The following is a 22611-nucleotide window of genomic DNA, read 5'->3' as shown; positions in this document are numbered from 1 at the left end:
ATATATATATATATATATATATATATATATATATATATACCTATTATGTATATATATGTATCATTTTGAATATATAATATTCAATTATAATTATGCGTCATTTATTTGAATTAGACATGGTGGGAAGTGAATGTCTAAACGTCAGGTTTCTCTTCGTTTACTCTTCCAGTCGAGAGCCACCTGGCATCCAACGTCAACAAGAGCCGCCTGGTGCAGCAGGACCTGCAGGTGGCCAAACGTCTGCAGGAGGAAGAGGACCAGCGGGCCAAAGCCGAGAGCCAGAGACAACATCGCCGCATGTGAGTCACCTGAAACCCTCACCACAAGACTATATGAGACCAGAAAGATGCTGAGCATGTAGAGGCTAAAGGTCAAACTGTACTGTGTCTGTTTGTGAAAGAACGCCAACTAAATGCAGAGAGGAAGGCCAGTTGGGAAATCTTGCTTGTTTTGCTGTCTGTTGAGATAAGAGCTGTAAGAAGGAGTAGAAGTACATGAGTGTGTACTTGAGTTATCAGTCCTTGATAACTCATGTTGTCACTCAGATGTTGACATTGTGTAAAGCGGTGTCTCCGCTTCACACACAGAAACATAATAGGTGGAGCTGAGTTTGGCTCCTGCTGCGCTTTGAGCTTGTGTCTGAACACGGAGGCCTTGTGTCGTCTCGTAGTGCACTGTGGCAGTAAAATGTTTTGACTTCTGCTCATGACACATGCGTTGATAAAGTGTTCCTTCCTGCTGGGCGACGTCTCAAGGTCTCTGAGCTGATGCTATCATCAGAGTTTGAGTTTGGCAGAGTGAGCGACCCATGAGCCTGAGGGGAGACTCGTTCCACAGCTCAAATACTGCAGTCCGTATGCCAGCAGAAGATACTGTTGCAGATTTTAAGTCCGTTCAATACAAATCTTTTATGCTCGGTAAGATTTTTTTAAGAAATCAATACTAATACTAAAAAAGTATGGTTTCCACAAAAATATTAAGCAGCACAACTGTTTTCATATTAGAATGATTTCTGAAGGATCATGTGACACTGAAGACTGGAGTAATGAATGCTGAAAATTCAGCTTTGCATCACAAGAATAATTAGCATTTTAATGTATATTAAAATAGAAAGCATTTATTTTCATATTCATATTTCACAGTATTGCTGTTTTTACTGATTTTTTTTAGCAAATAAATGCTGGTGAGCATAACACTTCTTTTAAAAACAATGTTAGGCCTAATAGTGTAATAATTCTTGTCTTCTGTGCTACTTGTTTGAAAAGTTTGTGTTGCCTAAACATGTCTTTAAGTCAAACTAATTACATTAACTATGTTGTAATGGGATTGCTTTACTAATTACTCTGTCTGAATGGTAATCACATTACTAATTACTGGTGAATTATCTCCTAATCCTGTATAAAGAACAATATAAGAAATATAAGATAGACGCCAGATTGTCCTTTCAGTTAAGATCAAATACATTTAACAGTTTATAACAAAAACATCTTGTCTTCTGTCTTTGTAGAGCTGCTGCATAATAATAATCATAAATTAGTAGTAGTAGTAGGAGGAGTAGTATTAGTAATTTGTTTGTATTATTTTATTTGTATTTATTGAAATTAATTGTCAATATATAAATATTTAACTATTATATTATAAATGTTTTTAAATATATTATTTATTTTATTGTTAACTAAAAACAATTTAAATCTCTAATTGAAATAAAGCAGAAATAAAATATAAAAATTAAATGCAACTTTAAATCTTTAATAAAAAAAATAGAAATGCAGCTAACTGAAATAAAGTTTAAGTACTAAAATTACTAAAACTGAAACAAAAATAAAGCTAAATAGACATTAAAAAAACTTGCCAAAAGCACAACACAATTACTAAAGCTTAAACTAAAATTAAAATAAAATAAAAGTATAAACATATTCTGAAAGTATAAAAAGTAAAATTAATAAATAAAATACTACAAAACAACACTGGTTTTATTGTATGATTCAAAGTTTAATGTGAATAATGGACAACTTCTTAAAGCACTTAAATCATCAATCACACTTATTTTTTATGACAATTAGTCATCAGCACAAATCTATGATTGTTCCCACCATAGATAATAGTTACTATGTAACCCATTTCACCCAGTACTGCAGTCAGTCTTCCAAGAACGCTTTCATCTCAGGCACAGGAAGTGAAAGCCATGGTGGCTGATATGAGAACTCGGTGTGTAAACTCAAATGTTTTCTTTTCTCTGTCCTGTTAGTGCACGCAGCGACAATGAAATTGCTCAGGAGATTCAAGAACAACTGGTCCGGCAGGCTCAACAACAGAGGCACCAGGAGGAAAAAGATGAGGTGGGAGTCTTTCACAACATTCACACACTCGGTTCAGGTCGGTCAGCGGTGTGGATTCGGTTCAGCCACACCCACAGCAGTCACATGACATCATTGTGATTGTGTTTGTAACACTTGAGAATGCATACTCACATTCTCTGTGTGTTGGTCATAAGAAAAGCATAGATGTGTCCACACCCATGACTGTTACAGCATTGCGATGCTTGTTTCCCCCCACTCATTCTTCTGAATTCATGTTTATATGCGTTTGACTAGGCCATCGCCCGTAAGCTGCAGGAGCGAGAGATGAAAGAGGAGAGAAAACGGCAAAAGCAGATGGAAGCAAACTTTGAGGAGTACCACGACGATAAAGGTGTGTAGACGCCCTCTGCTGGAAGGTGTGCCATCAAGCAAAGATAGGGTTTGGAGAAGAGAATATGTGGGTTTGGATCGGTAAACACATTTGACTGCTGGAAAATCTGCTTTTGCAGTGTTTCCTGTACAGCTGTTCACTGAATCTACAGCACCACATCACGTTTGAATTCTGAATTCACTGGATACAGCGTTTCCGCGGGGCAGTAAAAAGCATTAAAAGTCACTAAATGGATTATGCGAAAATTAAGGCCTTAAATAGCATTAAAAGTCATTAAATTTATTTCTTCAGGCATTACAATTTTTTAGATGGGTTTTGAATAAAAATATTAAGGTTTTATTTTGAATATAGTGCCTTCATAATTAATATATTTTTAATTTGCTGTCGCAAAATATGTACATTGGTGTGATACACACGTGGAACAGTTTGGTAATTGTCTCCAGTCGGTGCGAAATTGCCGTAACGCTGGATATTTGGACAGCGGCGGACTGGAGTAAAACCAAGAGCAGAGAATGTTAAGAAATTGTGTAGTGCAATTGAGCAATTTGAGCAAGAATGATTCTGATTTTATTACATTCGGCATAAATGTCGATGGATAATGAATAATGTATTGACAGTAACAAGGTCGCACCAGTTGAAGCTCTCGCAGCCGGTGTGTGAGAGAATCTCATGGAGAAATCAAAACAAATGAGCGCATCTGCACAGAAAACTCATAGAACAAACGTACTGCGGTAAAAAAAATCTAGTTTTTTATATATGATGTAGCCTAGTTAAGCAACATGAGACGACCAAGAGAGTGCTGATTCCCGAATATCAGCAAGACTGCAGATTTGACATTGATTTTATTCATTCAATAAATGTGTAGTAATCATTCACTAATCTCCGAGCAGCACACAACGGTGTTTCGTTACTGAATGACTCTTTTGAATTAATCATTTGAGTCAATGACTCAGTGATCCATTCATAAAGTAAGCATTTGCTTGATTACTAAATGAATCAGCCATCTGAATGAATCGCTTGAACTAATGATTTAAATGTTCACTAATTAACAAAGTCACTTGGCACCACCTACTGGCGGTTTGCTCTCATATTTTAAATGATCATTTTAAAGAAAAACACAGAACAAATGTGTTCAATATTGATAATAATAAGAGCTGTTATTAATGATTGTGCACCAATAATCATAACAGAGCAGCAAATCAGCAAATTATAATGGTTTCTGAAGGATCATGTGACGTTGAAGACCGGAGTAATGATGCTGAAAATTCAGCTTTGATCACAGAAATCAATTACAGATATTCACATAGAAAACATTTATTATAAGTTTAAATAATATTTCTCAATATTACTATTACTGCAGCCTTAGTGAGCAGAAGATACCGGTTTCAAAAACACTAAAAAGCTTTGATATGGGTCGTGTATGGCATTAAGCATTTTTTAAAATGGCATTAAAAAGCATTCAATTAGATTTGATGATACCTGCAGAAACCCTGGGATACCATTAAACACAGACAAAACACATCTTCATTTGTAGCATGCAAAAACAAACACAAGCAGTGCAGCCTGATTCACAAATAACTCCTTCTTGCAATGAATCAGTCAAAAGAGAAGTTATTCTTCTGAGAACTGTCATTGTGAATTAAGACACAATAATAACAATAATCAGTTGTATTGAAACAAAGCTGAAATAAAAAAATGAAAAAAAGCACAGAACAGAATCACTGAAATTTAAAAAAATAAATAAATAAATAAAAGCTAATTCAAATATTAATACAAAATTATAATAGTCTAGAACTAATCCAAAAATAACAAAATAAAATATCTAAAATTAAAATTAAAAATTAATTTCTGAATCTGGTTACTGATTTACTAACTGAAAGTTTACATTTAAGTACTCAAATTACTAAAACTGAAATTAAAATACATTTAAGTTAAAAAGACATATTAAAAAAAACTAAAACATAACACAAAGAATCACTAAACATTTGACTAAAACTCAAGTGATAATAACAATAAAAAGCTAATTCAGAATATTAATTAAAAATGTAATTGTATAAATACTACTAAAATTACAAAAATTATAATTCAAAATAACATTTTGGGTAAATTAATTGCTGAATCCAGCTAAATGGACATATTTAACAAAGACTAATAAACATAACAAAATCAATCTAAAATAACACTAGTTGAGTGAACTAATTGCTAAATCCAGTTACTGAATTTGAAACACATTTGAAAATAAAAATAACCAAATAATTGGTTAATTGTGTATATTTTTGTACTGTTTTAATTGCATTAATATTTTGTAGCTTACATAAAATACATAATGTATGTTAGAAAACGCTAAAATCAAAAAAAATACTAACATTAAAACATTAGAAAAAAATAAATCTTAGTTTTGTTTCATATGTAGTTAGGACTAACAATGAGAGTCAGCCAATAGTAGGACATTGGAGTTTTGACATTCCTGTGGAAATTTTGGCGTACATTGCGCTTTCCTGTTTAACTGTTTCAGAGGTACTTGCGCCTTAGGAAGCAATTTCCATAATTAACACTCATTTCGTGCATTTCAAGCCCCAAGCACTCCAGACACGTTTATCTGTTTGTTGTGAAGTTAAACAAAATGTCAACTAACTTGACCACATGTTAGTGTGCAACTGTTTGTTTAGTAAACATTAGAGAACTCTGGGAAGGCTTTCTTGCCTCGCATCTAAAATAGCACCAGCAGACCTTCTTGTGTTCGTAATGGGTTACCATTTAGTGACAAATGCTACAAAACTGGACATGCAAGTTCATGTCAACACGGCATCAGTTAACCACCCGCCCTGAGCGGCTGCCCTTGCTTGCCACGGTTTGCATTCTAACTGTTTGCTTTCACATGTTATGTAATCATTCTCTCATGCCGTCATTTGAATGTGTTTAGGGTCTCCTGCTGGTTAGCCGGTATCATACCCATAGGGTCTGTTTGCCTCATTAAACATGCTCAAATCTCTCATTCATGGGTGTTTAATGAATAGTTTGTTTCAACAAAACCCTCTAACCCTAAAGACCGAAACTTCAGCACGTAATGTATTGCTTCATGTTGTTGATATTCTGTTTGTAAGGATGCTGCCATGATAAGCACAGATTAGCACCCACCTACAGGGCACAACATAAAATATTCAGCATCTCAGGGAGTATCTTTAGCTCTCTCTCCCCCTCTCAAACTGTGACCACATAGCTGGGCTCCGTTCTCATGCCAGGATGCAAACAATTAGGCCTGGGCTGCGCTTCTGCAGGGATGTGTTGGGGAGGAGATCAGACATGTTTAGCTGAATACTTGATGCATGAATCTGTGATAAAGAAGTAGTTGTAGGAGGATAAACACATGATTTACTGTCTGAAAGTCTTGAAAAAGGCTTGGTTTTTGGCATAAATCTGAATGAAAATGCACATGGGACTATTTATAAATGCCTACCATACACTAATTTGAGATTTGGTTGTAGAAAAAAAAAAAGATTAAGGCATTAAGATTGAGAAATCTGTGAAGAATTTTGTATATTTTGTTGCAGAAAAAAAATGGTTTGCAGCCAGCTACTTGAAATAAAAAATAAAACGAATTAAAAAACCTGCTAAATAAGTGCATTGTCCTGAAGAGTAAATGTAAAAAGAAAATATTTTAAGTATAAACACATTTTTAAATAAAGTATGTATTTATATTTTTATATAAAAAATGAAATACAATTTAATTGCCTTAAAAGAACGAGTTAACATTTTAACATTTTACTTCCTGTATCATCCACAGTTAACTAACCCTTGTGTACTAACCCGGTTAAGTTTTATTTCCCTCTTTGTTCTTGCACTCCTCCTTTTGCCTCGCACTCACTTTCACGCAGCCCCCCGATTTCCACAGGACCTGCGAGAGCCGAAACCCCGTTCCACTTCTCCAGGTCACAGAAAAGGGAAGAATCATGACTACAATCAAATTCTTTCCCCGTACAACTCTCCTGAGCCGGACAGAAAAAGATATCCCAATAGCCATAGTCGATATCCAGAATATGAACCTGTTGAGTTAGGCCGATCTAGGCATCCGGAGAGTCCAAGTAAGGGAAGGGTCCTAGAGTACCACTCACCTGAGCGACGACCGAAAGATTATTCGAGAGAGAGAAACAAACCTCTCGATCTCGATTACACAGAACCACGTAGAAGGAAGAAGCAAGATCAATGGGATGACCTGGAGCCAGTGGTGCGCCGGAAGGAGAAACCTCCCAGAGATTACTCTGCCGGCCGGGACAGGGTCTGGGACAAGGAGAGGATCAGGGATCGAGAACGAGAAAGGGATGGACGGAGAACTAAGGAAAGGTCGAGAGATCGAAACCGGACAAGAAGTCAAGATCGACTGTTTAGTGGAGACGCCAAGCAGGTTGATAGGGGCAGGAACTTGGACCGGGAGATGGACCGAAATGGCTATGGACACGGTAGCAGAGAGAGGCAAAGAGAACGAGGCAGAGATGGGAACAGAGGGAGGCACAAAAGCAGGGACCGAGAACTGGACGATTACGGTCTCGCCCCAACTAGAGGACAGACAGAAGAAAGCCTGGAGTGGGAGGATCTCAGGAACAGGCCGAGTCTCCCGTCAGGTCCCAATGAGGTGTTTGAGGAGCCCGTTTTCAGAGGCCCCCCAAATGAGGGCCGGTCCCCTGGTCATTCTCCCAGAGAGAGAGGTATGGACCGAAGTCCATGTGTTTGAGTGAACCTGCTTGGACTTTGCAGTGCCATCTGGTGGTGGGAGTGCTGTCAAGATTTCCTTTTTCCTGTGCATTGGTGATTTGGGTTTCTTGTCTCTGTTGGATCTGGACTCTCTAATATAATTTTGGGGGAATCTTGTACACTAAATCTGGGCCTTTTTGCTAATTCCTTCTTAATCCCAAACCAAAAATGGCTGCTTGGGTTACTGTGCCAATAGGTTACAAGGCTTAAAATTATAGTTCACCCAAAAATTACAAATCTGTCATCATTTACTCACACTCAAGTTGTTCCAAACCTGTATGAGTTTCTTTATTCTGTTGAGCACAAAAGAAGATAATTTGAAGAATGTTGGTACCAACAGTTGACAGTAGCCGTAGTCATTTTTTCCATACTATGGAAGTCAATGGCTACCATCAACACTCTTCAAATGATATTCTTTTGTGCTCAGCAGAAGAAAGTAACTCAACAACTGAAGGGTGAGTAAATGATGGCGGAATTTTTTTTGGTCAACTATATCTTTGTGTGTGTCGCTCTTTGTGCTTTCAACGTGGCCTGATGTCCTCTGATGCCCCCTGCAGGTCGGAAGGTGCGAGGAGAATATGGCATGGAGGCGGCAACGCATGGACTGGCCCACTTAAAACTACAAGACCAGGAGCTCAAAGACTTGGAGGTGGCACGCATGCTACAGGAAGAAGAAATTAAGGTATCTTGAGTCTCGGTGGATGTAATTAATGGTGATTTGTAATCCACAACTATAACCATGTCTTTTTTTACAGGAGAGTCAGTTTGACAGACGAGCTGCTCAAGTTGCACAAGATGAGGTACGGCATGGTTCATTGTTTTTCTGCACTGTCAGGGGTGTCGGTACATCTAGATAAAACATTATCTTGTTTTATGATTTGTTTTGTTATTGAATTTTAAGGAAATAGCCCGACGGCTGATGGAGGAAGAGAAAAGGGAGTATAAGAGATCAAAAGAGAAGGAGAAACAAGTGATGGAGAGAAGACGACCTGAGGTGGAATATAAGGTAAGCAACATACATTCAAACTACACATAGTTCTGGTCCTGAATGCTTCTCGTTCAATAGAGCGATCCAGCCAACATTTAATACCTTATTTTTGGAGATTAATAAATATTTACATAAATGCAAATAATGTGTGTGTGTGTGTGTGTGTGTGTGTGTGTGAGAGAGAGAGAGAGAGAGACCCATGCTGGCAAAATAAGTCTGAATGCACACAAGCTAATTCTGAGCTACAGGCAAAAAAAAGTGAAATATGTCGAATTTGAGGTTTTCACAAAAATGAGTTCATTAAGCCCTCGTCCAGCAATCCCAATGCTCCAGATAGTAAACATCTGACAACAAAATGATCTTTATTTGTATGCTTTCTGAGAGGTGTACTTTTTTTCTCTGCTCGCTTCTTGATGACTGGTGCTTCCCCTCAGCACAAGATCAGTATAGCTGTAAAGCACAGCATTCCAGCTTTGTGAATATTCATAGCGAAGTCTCGATGGCATGAGTCTTCTCATGAGAACACCTGGAGATTTGGTTTGGTGCTCACTAGTATTATTGCACTTTATTTACTTTTTTTTATTATAAAATAAATAAATACAAATACTAAATAAATAAAGTTTGATAATACTTTTATATTATATATAATAATAAAAATACAATTTTAATATTTCCTTTTTTTCCGTTTTTTTTTTTTTTTTCCCAATTTATATGATTTTTAATGTTTTCAAAGCTAAAATCAGCAAGCTTTTATTTTAGCATGTTGCCGGCAAGTAAATAAATGCAGTGCCGGTTTTAGCGCTGCCAAGTGAAGAGCATATATTGATGAAATGTCACAGTTTTGCGTTTCACTCTGAAACTGGCAGCGCATTGCCTAGATTTATGCCATTGAATGTAAATCATATACAGTATTAGTTAGTCGATCTAAAACAGTTATTGTGCGTTTACAGCTGTCAACCATGTCGGCGTGCAAATGAGCAGTCTGAACATATTTACACATCGCATTTTTATTTCCGTCGCGCATGCACCCCTGTGTGTGTGTGTATAATATTTGTTATTGGTTAGTTTATATGTATTTAACTATATTAAATAATAATAACTCTTGAAAAAAAGTTACATGTGTGGATTTTTTAAATAAATTTTTTATTTTTAATAAAATTGTACAAAACAAATTATAAATGTTATTTATATATATACACATTAAATAGGTGTGTATAGATATTTAATATTTATAACATTTATTTAAATATATTTAAATTTTATGGTATTAAATACATACAAATATACATACCTGCATACTTACACACACACATATATCTATATATATATATACACATATGCATATACACAGTGTGTATATAATTCATAATAAAATTATGGTAGCAAGAACATTGCTACAGTGTCAGTGAGATTTTAATAGAACTATTAATATAATGTTAATGTAGAGGCCTTTGAAATGCATGTATCAGATGTGAGGCATGATCAAGCGGTTTAAACGGACAATGCTGAAACCCACATTATTCCGTGTGGGCCTGGTGATGTTGCCCCTGCCAGCACGCTCTCACTGACATGTTCTCTTCTGTTCTGTCATATTAGCCAGTGCAAGAAGAAGTAGTCCGACCACGAACGCGAGAAGAGCCGCGCATCAGAGAGGACGAGTACCAGAGAGCACGCAACCACAAACCTGCGAGGTACCACACTTCTCCAACTCCTTAACACACTACTCACACTGTCAGAAGTCCTACCGGAGTCTCATGTTTCTCTCCGTTCTTTACTTCAGGCCGCCGCCTCCTCCTACACAGCACTACGAGAACATAAACCCGAGCTACGCGTACGCAGACAGCCCGTACTCCCCTCGCCCTCCGTCAAGACCAGAGGCGTACAAAGGTTCACATTGCACTAATGAAGCATGATTCTTCAAATTCGAATGACTTTTTAATTATGGCCGTCTTTATCTCCTCCTCTTTTAGGTGCCCCCTACAGGCCGTGACCATAAGTCTCCACTGCTGTCCAATCATGAGTCCGTTCAGCCCTTTATTTTGCGAATCAATAGAGGAGAAAGCAATTCAAAAATACTTTGAGGCTTTCGGCAGAAGCTACTGACACTTTATTTTATTTTCCCCTCTTCGAGTTTCTCAGTTCATCGCATCAGATGAGCCAATGTCGTCTCTTCGTGTTGTGAAAGAGTCTTTTACCCTGGAGCTACGAACTACTGGGCGACGGGTGCTTCCTGTTTGCTTCTCATGTTCTTGTGTTATTGTGGATGACTGAACAGGAAGGGATCTACTGCACAGCTCTTACGAACATCCCTTTTCTCTTGGCATCTATAAATGAAGCTTCGTCTTGATTCCATGTTGAGTTCAGGATACAGCAGTTTTTATTTAATGGAAAACAAGCTTGAATTTATATCCCGCACAAGTTTGTGCCATGTATTTATTGATTTATTTTCAGAGGATATATTTTATTTTATTTTTTGATTCATATTTTAAAACGCTGATTGTTTTACGCTTTCCTCAATCGACCCGAAGAGACTGTTAGCATAAACTGGGAGTGATCCAATTTATGGAGATGCAAAATTCCACTCATCGTCTCAACGTCTTAAGAAGCAGGTTCAGTCTTCGTATCAATCAAATATCAAGGTGAGGTTGTCAGTGCTTCTTCATTTTGCCTTCATATCATTAATGAGAGACTCTTTACTCACACTGAGGGCTCACGTACAGCTAGGGTTCGAGACGCTCAGTCTTCGGGTGCCTTTGTTTTTGTGATATTTCCCCCTTCGCCTGCAGTGTCTGTAGCGATTCTCTCATCTACTTCATAGGTGCTTCAGGGTCCTACTGATATGCTCCAGTGTTCAAGTGCATGCTGGCTGAATGTGAACTCTATGGGGTCTAAATTAATTTTGTCATCTGGAAACAAAACAAACAAAAAAGATGGCCACAAACATCTCTACTCATTTTTTTATTTTTATATATTTTTATGTTTTATTTATAATTCAATAAAAATACAAAATACAAGTTAAGGCATGTTAGTAGCATTGCTATTGGCACAGATGTAAACTGTTTTCTTGCTTGCATCATCATATGCAATTCATGCTAATATATCAGTGTTCGGATTTGCAGTGCTTTGCATTTGGTGGCAAACTTACTTTAAGCAGGGACATAAAATCTGACCAGCAAATAGATCAAGGCAGCAAACAAGTGACTGGCGTTTATCTGGCACTTTCTGTGAACAGAGTACTGGGGGGAAAAAAAAGGAAAAAAAAAAGTTACATTTGTTTGTGTCCGTGGGTTTTTTTTTTTTTTTCTCGGCAAAAGATCCATGAAAATAAGTGGATAACCTTCAGAAAAGTTTTCTTTTTTGCTATTTTTAATTTTTTTTTGCTTTACTAATTTTTTATTCATTGCTTTACTTTGATTTTTTTCTTTTGCTTTTGCTTTTTTGTACGTTTAGAACTGGTCTAAATCAAAATATAAAAACCCAATTTCTCAGATTTTTGTTAATTTTTTCATGGTTTATTTCTTACAGAGAACATAAAATAAAGTGATTACAAATTTTTTAAAAATCTCTAAACTAAAAGTATACAAAAGCTCATAACCATTAATTAATCTATCATTCGGTTGGAATTCACTAGTTTGGGACCAAATGCTAATTAGTTTTTTTGTTTGTTTTTTCCATCAAATAATCAGAAAAAATAAGTGTGTAACCTTCAGAAAGGTTTTGTTTTGCTTTGCTTTTTTGTTTTCCACTGCATTTCTTTGCTTTTATTAAATTTTTTGCATTGCTCTGTTTTTTGTTTATGTTGCTTGCTGGGTTTTTTTGTGTGTTAGTGTTTGTTTTTTGTTTAAGCAAATCTCTTAAATGCAAGGTAAAAAGTTTATTATTATTTTTTTTTTGCAATTGTTTCTAGCAAATAAAAAACATTAAATAGAACACATTTTTTTAATTATATACAAACTGTGTTGCACATTTTGCCTAAATTAATCTGTAATTCGGTTGGAGCTCACCAGTTTGGGACCAAATACCAATTACTTTTTTAGGAATTTAAAAAGGGATTAACAGTATTATGACACTTTTTTTGTGATATCTTACAAAACCATTTAATGTTTTTAATACTAGCTACGTATAAAATAATTTATCTAGCATATCTAATAGTTTCCTCTTAAGAACCTATTATTTATTTATTTAATTTGCATTTATTGCTTGAAAAAAAGTCAAATTTTGTACCCTGTTTATGGAAAGTGCCATATGCACATCACTCTATCAGGGCTTTCAGTCATCGCTTACATTCCATATTCCTGTGTTTTGAAGGGATTACATTCCGCTTGGCTTTTGGTTATGGAAATATGATTGTGCGGGCTACATGTAGCATCCTGTACAGATACAACTAAAGACAGCAACTACTTTTGTATCGCATTAGTGCCTCTATAAGACCAGTGTTCGATCGCTAGTGCTGAACGCTCCCATCTTACGCTCTCGAGAATGACAATATGCTAGTTTGTATCGATGCATTCCAATGAAAGGCATGGCCTGAAATGCGTCCAATAAACTTTTAGGGAAAGTATCTTCTGTTGCCATGCTGCTACGCTTAAAAGGGTGATTTAAGGACATTTTCTTGTGGAATTGTATTACCGAAATCAGTTTTGAATCACTTTATGTGTGTGTTTTAGTGATGAGTGTGCATATATGTCTCTGTCTTTCAGTGCTGTGTCAATCTAGCGCATATCACGGTGCACTGTAGTATTTGAAAAGATAATTGTACTCTACAATTCTGATAGTAATTGGCTAGATGGGTTTTGTGCCAAATGTCATTCAGCATTCAGGGATTTATAAAAAGTATTGCTGTAAAACTGTCTGATGGTCATGTGATCTGGAAGAAAAACAACCGGTTTACAAATGATTTGCTTGAGGCTGTAACAAACAAACTGAACTTTCAGCACCTGATATGCCGTTGTAAATGTATGTGTGTGATGAGCGACAGAGACTTCAGCATTTTTCACTCAACATATGAAGAGGACGTCCATGCCGGTTTGTTTTACAATCAGCTGCTGCTGGAAAGGTTTTGTGACGGGCGAAAGTGTTTGTATTTTGCACATTCTCATAGCTTCCACTGGCCAACTGTAAATACCAAATAAATGACTTTTAAAGGGAATGTTTGTGTCAGTGGTGAGTGTTTGTAATGCAATTAATCCGATTCAAATACATTTAGTGAAAGGATCCGTGAAGTTAAATGTGTGACCTTCAGAAGTTTTGTTCGGCTTTGATTTTTGTTTTGTATTGTTTTTCTTTGCTTTCTGTTTGTTCTCTTTGCTTAGGGTTTTTTGTTTGTTTAGTGTTTTGTTTGCAAACCTTTCACCACAATTTAACACATTTAAATATCGTTTTAAAACAATTGGTCCGATTTGTTATTTTTAGCATTTGTTTATTTCTAACAAAAAACATTGAACTGATTTAACATTTAAAACAATATTTGAAAAAATATAACATTTCTAAAAAATAATTTTCAAAGCTAAAAATACAGAAGAGCAGTGTTGCACATTTTAAATTAATCTATCATTTGGCTAAATGAACAGTGAAAAGTAGTGAGCAAACTTATGATCATTTAAATGCTAAAATTCTTGGGGGGTCTGGAATTGTATTATTTAAGTGGTGAAGCACTTTATAGTCTTCGTTTTTAAATCATTTTAAAATGAATCACAAACCAACAAGCCATTTTATTGTGATGTGATAAACCAGAACAGGAAATTATATCACAAAGGGGCACTTGACAGACCTTGCTCAAGTTTTTAAATATTAAAATAATGATTATGTATGTAATAATTTATTTATAGTGCAACCTTGGTTCTGACACTCAAATCAAAACCATTATGGAAAATGTTTTTTCAAACACAACACCATCATGAATATACAGCTTACATTCACAAAGATGCTTTTTAAACTAGATTTGTTTTCTTTTTCATCTTTGTCATTGACCCTTAATTACATACAACATCCCAACCCAAGACAACAGCAATTAAATGGAAGCTTTCAAATGAGTGGATATACATGATGAAATGCAAATTCTGGTGGTTATCTTGTGCATAAAGGTCTGGATTACTAATGAATGAGGAAGTCTAAATGCCAAACTCTCCTGGGCAGGTTCATCTACATACCAAAGACTGTCAAGGTTACTTGCGCGTTGAATAGCTGCAGATCCCTCACAGGTGACAGAAAGCCTCTCCTGTGCTTCTGTCTCACTTTCCTTGCGCTCTACTTCCATCCAGCGGCAGCCATAAGTATTTCTTGTAGATATGTGTGCCATTCATTTACTGTGTTGGACCTTTTTCTTCTTAGGATTGTGAATATGACTCAAGGCACTCCATGGTAAGAAGCTGAATATCTGCAGCGCCCACTACTAGAAACAATGACTGAAATCCTGCTGTTCATCTCAGCCACGATTCCTAGCAATGTGCACTGCAGGTCAGAAACTGCAGGTAAACAGGTGTTATGCAACATCTGAAACAAAACAGGAGTATATTTCTTAAATTTCATCCACACAACCTAATAGCTTTACCGGGAAATGATCTTTGAGCATCAGTGCTTAATATTACATTTCAAGCAGTACCTTGCAGTGTGAGGTGCAATAATTCAGCGAAAACTTTTTTTCAGTTTTACTTCAAAACACTTGTTTCGATCGTATTTAAAAATGTCACAGTTTGTGTAGGCTATAATCATCATACATGCTGTGTTTATTACATAATATAAGCTATAGGGGGTTATATGGAACATTTGTCCTTTTAAAATCAATTTATCACAGAGAAAACTCAACAAATGCAGTGAAATGCAACAAAGCTAATTCATAAAATGTTCGATTTTCTGATAAGCACCTTCTACATATAGCACATGCTATAACTAGTGTTGGGGAAAGTTACTTTTAAAAGTAATGCATTACAATATTGCGTTACTCCATAAAAAAGTAACTAATTGCGTTACTTAGTTACTTTTTATGGAAAGTAATGCGTTACGTTACTTTAGCGTTACTTTTTAAATCTGGACAGGGCTTGCTTGTTTGTTTTTAAAATAAAAAAAAGTTCTATTTTTGGCAAATATAAAAGCCTTTTCACACCAAAAGTGAAATGAATAAGCCTCAGGCTGAAGGGAAAGTACATTTACGTCCGTACAGTAGAATGCAGAAGAAGACATTTCAACACACTTCAGCAATAAAAAAACACACACAAATGTTGTCTAGAGTAATTTTTGCTCAACTGGATCATCGAAGGTCAGAAGCAAAGACATTGGTTAATAGAATGGGATTAAATACATAAAGGATATTTGTGATGTTTAGCATTTAATTATTGCAGGTTTGCGTCATATTCTGAGTTGCATTATTTTTATTCATTTTGAGGAATACTGAATCTGTGGGGGGGTTTTTTGTGAGTGAGATAATGCATATTCATATTTATTTTAGAACTACAGTAACATCTGATTTCTCTCAACATGGGGACAGGAGAGCTGTCAATCAATACATTGGGGGAAAAAAGTAACTTGCGTTACTTATTTGAAAAAGTAACTCAGATATTCTCTTGTAAATTAAAAAGTAATGCGTTACTTTACTAGTTACTTGAAAAAAAGTAATCTGATTACGTAACTCGCGTTACTTGTAATGCGTTACCCCCAACACTGGCTATACCTAAAATTAGACTATATTCAAGTGGGCCTACTTTCAAAATACTAAATGCATCAGAACACGCTAAACCTATTCATTTCAGTCTTAAAAAATAAAGCTATAAGTAGTATTAGCTACAATATAAAAAAAAGTATTACGGACGGCTTTCTGAGTCTATTTACTCCTTTTCCGTTTCAGTTGTATTTTTAATTTTTTTCCAAGTTTCTATTTTTCCATTTTTAAATCTGATTTAGTAGTAAAACGAACTGCGGCATTTAAAAAAAATCACCTTGTAAACTGCATTTTTTTAATTTTATTTGTTACTCCTAATTCTCATTAAAAAAAACACCTAGGAGCGAAGGAACCCACCATACATGAACACCTAGGCTCTGTGTAATCAACTGTAAGTGTTCATTTTTATCGTATTTAACACCACATCCAACCACGCGCTACTTAACCTGGCTGTTATGGATGACAGCGGCTTACCTGAGAGAAACACCGCCGCTGCGGTCCGAGCGCTCGTCTCCTGTCGTGTCGTGTCGTGTCTTTACAGAGCTGACAACCTCCAAACAGTTTGAAACCGCTCGCCTCGACACTTTCTCCTCCGTGAGTGTAACGTGGAAGCTTTTAGGTGTGTCGGCGCGCAGGAGTGGATGTGGAATAAAGCGCTGCTTTAATTCTCTTCATTTACTCTGTTCGGGCCGATGAGCCTGCGGCACATCTTCAGGAAAAACCGGTACAGGTGCTCACATGAGGGTGTGTCGACTCACTGTGCTAATTCATCTCAAACAGGTTCGATATGCGTGTAAAAACTTATTCTGTTGAATAAAAAATACCGATCAGACTACTTGAAAATAAGTCTACCCTGTTGGTTTTTGCAGAGATGGAAACTCCAGGCTTGAATCTCGAGTCGAACTTAATTAAAGCTTTTTTATTTTCGACAGACTTTTCCCCATCATAATATGCAGAGGGAATTATAAGTAAGTCATTTGTAGTTTTTTTTATTATTATTTATTTGCTTGCTCTGCAGTGTTTATAGGGCCTACAAGTAACCTGTAGTAGCCTAGGCTACAAGTAATGCTCCCTCAGAAAATCCCTCATATTCAGTCACACTTGAGAGAAAGAGAAAGCCACATATATTCCCATAGTTATGTGTCGTTGGGCCTCGGGCTGTGTTTCCAGGAATGACATCGGACAGGTTTGAGAGCGGCAGCCGCAGTCCTGTAGGGCACACACTATGAGTTTTGACATGAACAAGTAACTGACGTTTGGACTGTTTGTCCAGTTACACTTTATAGCTAATATTTTTAGTAAGTTTCAAAAGTAAGTCAGTAAGATGACATTACACCCTAACATTATATAGAGTGAATTCAGGTCATTTGGGACACATTTTGCCATTGAGATGACTGGGGGAAATGGCCTGATTATCCTGAATTAACCCTGCATGATAGGAAGGTTTAATGATAAAACGGATGTCAAATTAAATATTTCAAAATGTCAGAAAACCCAATATATAATTATTATATAAATGGCGTCTAATGTAATATATTAAGTATATATTTTTATTTTATAATTATAATTTAATTTATTTTATTAACTGATAAAATAAATATATTATCCTGTAGATGTATTAACATTTTTGTTACTTATATTTTTGGACTGGATATTGGTGGATTCTTGAGAGCTTGAGCATTTGAAGTAGCAGGGAATAAAATATTACTTATAATAGCCTAAACAGAATATCTGTTGGTGTGGACACTAATGTAGTTATCGTTCTAGGCATGAACAGGGCTTTTAGTTGTAGAATATGAGTCAAAGAGTCATTTTCTTCTCTATTCAACCACTCTTAAATAAAGATGCATTTAGTATAATATTTAGTATGCTTACTTTAAGGGGTAGTTCAGCTAAAAATGATTTACTCACCCTCATGTTGTTCCAAACCAGGATGAGTTTCTTTCTTCTGTTGAGCACAGAAGAAGGTATTCAAAAAGAATGTGCACAACAGAAGAAAGAAACTCAGATTTGGAACAACTTGAATGATTTTTGAGTGAACAGTTTGCTATGCAGCGCTGATAATGTGCTTTCCAATCAGACAGTATAAGGAAGGACCACAAGATGGCACTAAATTTTGCCATTATGCACTATTAATGCACTATATATATATTTTTTTTTAAACTTATTAAATTTGTCCTTTTGTGGCTGGGACAAAAAAATGGGACTTCAAATCATGTGGCTTATTGAGGAGATGTAACAGAATGAAATCACAAGGAATTGCAGGAATACATGACTCGTGCGATAAAACTAAAGAGTATGTGTTTGTACAGTCATCATCTTGAGTACTGGAATACATTTTTGTGTGAGAGCCAAAGCATACAGTAGATCACACTGGTGTTTCTGGCATGGTTTCTTTCTGTTTCTTTAAACCTAGTGTTTACTTCAAAGTGTCACACAAACAAGTTCTGCGTGAGTCTGAACAAAAAAACAATTCTTCGTTTTCACAATATATATTGAAAAAGTATGTTTTTAAGGTAATTTACTCAAATAAATTATGTTTAACAATAAATAAATAAATAAATGAAGGCATTGCAAAATGTTTCCCAGGTTATTTTATTCTGATCTTCACATAAAGTTGAAATCTGAATTGAAAAAAAAAAGCAAAAAACAGTAGCATAAAAATCCTTGCCGTTAAAGATAGAAATACTCACATACACTGGTGGTCAAAAGTTTGTTATAATTCATATTTGTTAATGTTTTTGAAAGAAGTCTTTATGCTCATCAAAGCTGCATTTATTTGATTTTTTTTTTTTAAACGTAAAATCAGTAATGAAAAATAATGAAGTAATGAAATAATGAAACATCTTTACAATTAAAAATTACTGTTTTCTATTTTAAGATCTTTTAAAATGTAATTTATTCCTGTGATGGTAAAGATGAATTTTTAGCAGTCTTCAGGTTCATGATCCTTCAGAAATCAGACAACACTACCATTCAAACGATTGGGATAAGAAATCCTGAATAAATTAATAATGAATCAGTTTTAGAAGTCAAATAAACAGTAATAAATACATTTTGTAGTAGTATTATTCACTATTAGTCTTAGTGGATGACATGAACTTGCCTTCCTGATTTACTGGTATCCATCTGCCCACCCACCCATTTGTTTCCTGTTACAATCATAACCCGCAAAAAGGAGGAATCATGATTATAAATGGAAACGATAAATATATCTTTTAGATTTGTCTGTGAGTAAATAGGTGTTAAACAAACCATAAGATTTATCATGATCATGAAGCATTTATCATCAGAAGGAATGCGCTGATTTATGTAGTTTGAATGTTATCTCATCATTTCACATGAAACGCTACTCATCTCTTTCCACCCTAATGCTAGTAAATCAGAATAAAAATGCAACAGTTTGCATGCTTGTATCCGGATTGACTTATTTTAAAAACCCATTATAAACTAGGCATTTGTTGCATCCAGTGGGGACATAATTACGGATTATAATGACTTATACTGTCTTGTGTTGCATTGCATCGCGCCGCGTACTCTACACTGCTCAAAACTCGCGTTTGAATCATCAGTGGCAAATCCTTAAAATGAAAACGTACTTACGGTCTGTGAGTCAGAACAGCCGGCATTGTAGTCTACTCTACCAGGATCAGGAAACAGTCCTCCATAAAATGTGCTGCACACATCTGAATATTTGGGTTGAAGTGTTCTGGAACAGTGTTGTAAATACAACTTAACAACTGATTTCTAGTCGTGTCCTCTTTTGGAAGGACAAAAAAGTAGTTTAACACGGCGGGCTAGAGTGAGGAACGGCCGGCGGGCTTGAGAACGGCGCGGCCGGCGGATTCGACGAAGCTGCGGCCGGCGGGCTTGCGGAAACCACATGTGACGACCCTGGGCTGGGCTCCGCTTCGTCCACGGTGAAAGCCGATCCGGTGATGCACAGCATGGAGTTGATGTATTTCCTCAGCGACCAGCACGGATCAGCTCTAGGCACGACGAAGCGGATATCGTCCTCTTTTGGAAGACCAAACAAAGTAGTTTCGCTTTCACAACGAAACACAGCGCCCTCACGACATGGCGGCGGCGGCAGCAACAATACTACAGCGAGAATAAAAGTTACGCCTTCTTTCTTTGCGTGAACGTTTGGGCGGTGTTATGCAAATCTTCCCACATCGTGACGTAGACATGTGGGGGTGTGTTAGAACGAGCCGTTTTAGGTAGGCGTGGTTGACTCTTAACTTTTATAAAGAATATCTCTTTGGATTTGAGACTTTAGTCTTTGCAACTTTACAGATCTTCTTTATGCACCAAGAGCTTGTAACACTTCAAAGAGAAAGGAAATTTTTAAATTGCATCATATGACCACTTTAAGGGAATTGAACCAACAACCTTCTGTTTTCCAACCCAAAACTTTGAGCGCTACTTCACACCAGAGGAGTTCAAGCTAGATATTTCCAGACTGCTTTCAGGGAAATCTGACCTAATGTCCTGTCCACGAATGACATGACAGTTGATTCACACCTACTCTCACGATAATAAATAGCAGCCCAGATTTCTCAGCTTGCATTACATTAGAGTGGACACACAGTATTACCGACTGAAAACTCTTTGAGTGCATTCATCTTCTAATCCATCAATGGCTCTTCAGCTCATCGGTTATATTCTGTCCATTACTGGATTATGTGGCCTTATTATAGGCACATTTACAAATGAATGGAAAATACTTGGATATGACAACGACAAGACCGTGATTCTGGACAAATACAAAGGACTGTGGATGGAGTGCTCAGTAGACAGTTCGTCTATTGTGCACTGCACAAGTTACAATTCTCTCCTTCATCAAACCTGTGAGTATCTGTGCAGTGGTTTATGGATCCATCTGTCGTCTGACTTCTGTTCTAATCGCTGCTGTGTGTTGTTGCAGATGAAATCCAGGTGGGCCGAGTAGTAATGATCATCAGCATCATCTTTTCAAGCTTTGCAGCGCTGGTGGCCATTTCTGGTCTCAAGTGCACAAGATGTATAGAAGAGAACGAGAAGTTGAAGGATAGAGCTGCCTTCTTAGGGGGGATCCTTTCTGTGTGTGGTGGTGAGCTCAACACAAATTTAAAAAACCACAAATAAACTGGAGCCAGAAACCGGAGTGAAACCGAATTTGTATAGAAGTGATTTTATACAGTATTTGTTGTATTTCTAGGTTTTTACTTAAAGTTAAACTAATATAATATTTCTTTGGAAACAATTTACATGCATTGATGATTAGAAAGTTTAAAGGAACAGTATTTATTTTATACGTATTTTTTTACAGCAAAGACATTTATAATGTTACAAAAGATCTTCTTTTCAAATTAATTATTTTGATCTTTCTATTTATCAAAGGAGAATAAAAATACACATACAGTACAGTTCAAAAGTTTTTTCTTTCTTTTCAAGGATGCTGGATAAAAGACATGGATAAAGACATTTATAATGTTACAAAAATGTATTTAAATAAATTCTTTTGAACTTTCTATTAAAATATCTCTATCAAAGGTTAATAAAAATACTGGATATTTTACATGTAAACTTTTTATTAGAAATTAATACTTTTCTTCAGCAAGGATCCATTAAATTGCCAAAAGTGACAGTAAAGACATTTTGTAATGTTACAAAAGATTTCTATTTCAAATAAATCATTTTGAACATTCTATTCCTAAAAAATGTAACTATAAAAATGTTTCTATAAAAATTACTGTTTTCAACATTGATAATAATAGAAGTAGTCATTATTAATAATTTCTTGAGCAGCATATTAGAATGATTTCTAAAGGATCATGTGACACTGAAGACTGGAGTAATGATGCTGAAAATTTACCTTTTTCATCACAGAAATAAATTACATTTAAAAATATATTCAAATAGAAAACTGTTATTTTAAATTGTAATAATATTTCACAATATTATGTTTTACTGTGGTTTTAACAGTAACTAGTGTAAGTTTATATTCCTGTGAGATAACATAAAAACGGGTTACAATTGTCTTTGATCTCTTCTACAATTAGAATTCAGCCGTATGAATATTTGCGTTCTTCTTTCTATCACCAGGTCTGTTTGCATTGGGCATAACCAGCTGGTTTATATATGGAATTGTAGATGATTTCTTTCAGAATGACAGAAAGACGGAGAGGTAGGTGTTGTTCTGTTTCATATTATTTCTCGTTGGAGCATCATGCCTTTAGGAATCTAAAATGTTGACGTTCAAGACTGACTACCTGTGCTGGGTCTTTGTAGGTATGTGGTCGGCAGATCTCTGATTGGTGCATTTGTTGCATCTGTGCTATGTTTATTCGGAGGCATTCTCTTATGCGCCTCCAGCGTGACGCATCTACAATCCAACAAAATTCTCAGCAAGCATCCGGTCTCCATGGATCCTGGAAAAGACTATGTTTAATGATCCTGAGACCACCTGAATACCTAAAAATGCTGTGTATTTGCATATATTATTCTTACATTTACTAACTCACATCAACGTGTTGGTATGATTTAA

The 22611-nt window shown here is 35.9% G+C and overlaps 2 protein-coding genes across 4 annotated transcripts in view; both read left to right on the top strand.

Annotated features, from left to right (window-relative positions):
* ccdc50a (coiled-coil domain containing 50a) overlaps positions 1 to 11667 on the top strand; it is a 19856-nt gene extending 8189 nt beyond the window's left edge. Inside the window, exons 3-12 of one of the 2 annotated variants that reach the window (XM_016244942.1) lie at positions 170 to 299; positions 2249 to 2339; positions 2595 to 2691; positions 6567 to 7394; positions 7998 to 8122; positions 8196 to 8240; positions 8342 to 8446; positions 10025 to 10119; positions 10212 to 10315; positions 10399 to 11667. In XM_016244942.1, coding sequence (XP_016100428.1) covers positions 170 to 299; positions 2249 to 2339; positions 2595 to 2691; positions 6567 to 7394; positions 7998 to 8122; positions 8196 to 8240; positions 8342 to 8446; positions 10025 to 10119; positions 10212 to 10315; positions 10399 to 10418 — 1640 coding nt within the window. In that variant the 3' untranslated portion in view covers positions 10419 to 11667. Of the gene's footprint in view, positions 1 to 169; positions 300 to 2248; positions 2340 to 2594; positions 2692 to 6566; positions 7395 to 7997; positions 8123 to 8195; positions 8241 to 8341; positions 8447 to 10024; positions 10120 to 10208; positions 10316 to 10398 lie in introns of both variants that reach the window. The other variant, XM_016244941.1, reaches the window with a different exon arrangement.
* Positions 11668 to 13943: 2276 nt separating this feature from the next.
* LOC107560685 (claudin-1-like) lies at positions 13944 to 22519 on the top strand. 2 transcript variants are annotated; one of them, XM_016244929.1, is made up of 5 exons: positions 13944 to 14898; positions 20783 to 20932; positions 21010 to 21174; positions 22170 to 22251; positions 22356 to 22519. In XM_016244929.1, exons 1-5 carry the CDS (start codon positions 14829 to 14831, stop codon positions 22513 to 22515), a joined length of 627 nt encoding a protein of 208 aa, XP_016100415.1. In that variant the 5' UTR covers positions 13944 to 14828; the 3' UTR covers positions 22516 to 22519. The 2 variants fall into 2 exon arrangements, with proteins under 2 accessions (XP_016100415.1, XP_016100416.1); XM_016244930.1 differs by lacking the exon at positions 13944 to 14898 and having other exon boundaries at positions 20722 to 20932.
* The last annotated feature ends 92 nt before the right edge of the window (positions 22520 to 22611 follow it).

The sequence above is a fragment of the Sinocyclocheilus grahami genome, unplaced genomic scaffold (genome assembly GCF_001515645.1).
Source record: "Sinocyclocheilus grahami isolate Dianchi unplaced genomic scaffold, SAMN03320097.WGS_v1.1 scaffold739.1, whole genome shotgun sequence".
NCBI classification, from domain to species: Eukaryota; Metazoa; Chordata; class Actinopteri; order Cypriniformes; family Cyprinidae; genus Sinocyclocheilus; species Sinocyclocheilus grahami.
The sequence above is the reverse complement of the archived record's forward strand: the minus strand, read 5'-3'. Positions and strand labels throughout refer to the sequence as shown.

Bases quoted from the DNA above. Each gene is read 5' to 3' on its own strand.
- LOC107560685 (XM_016244929.1), top strand. From the start codon at position 14,829: ATGACTGAAATCCTGCTGTTCATCTCAGCCACGATTCCTAGCAATGTG. The intron at 20,933-21,009 runs GTGAGTATCTGT...GTGTTGTTGCAG, and splicing joins TTCTCTCCTTCATCAAACCT to ATGAAATCCAGGTGGGCCGA. The intron at 21,175-22,169 runs GTGAGCTCAACA...TTCTATCACCAG, and splicing joins GATCCTTTCTGTGTGTGGTG to GTCTGTTTGCATTGGGCATA.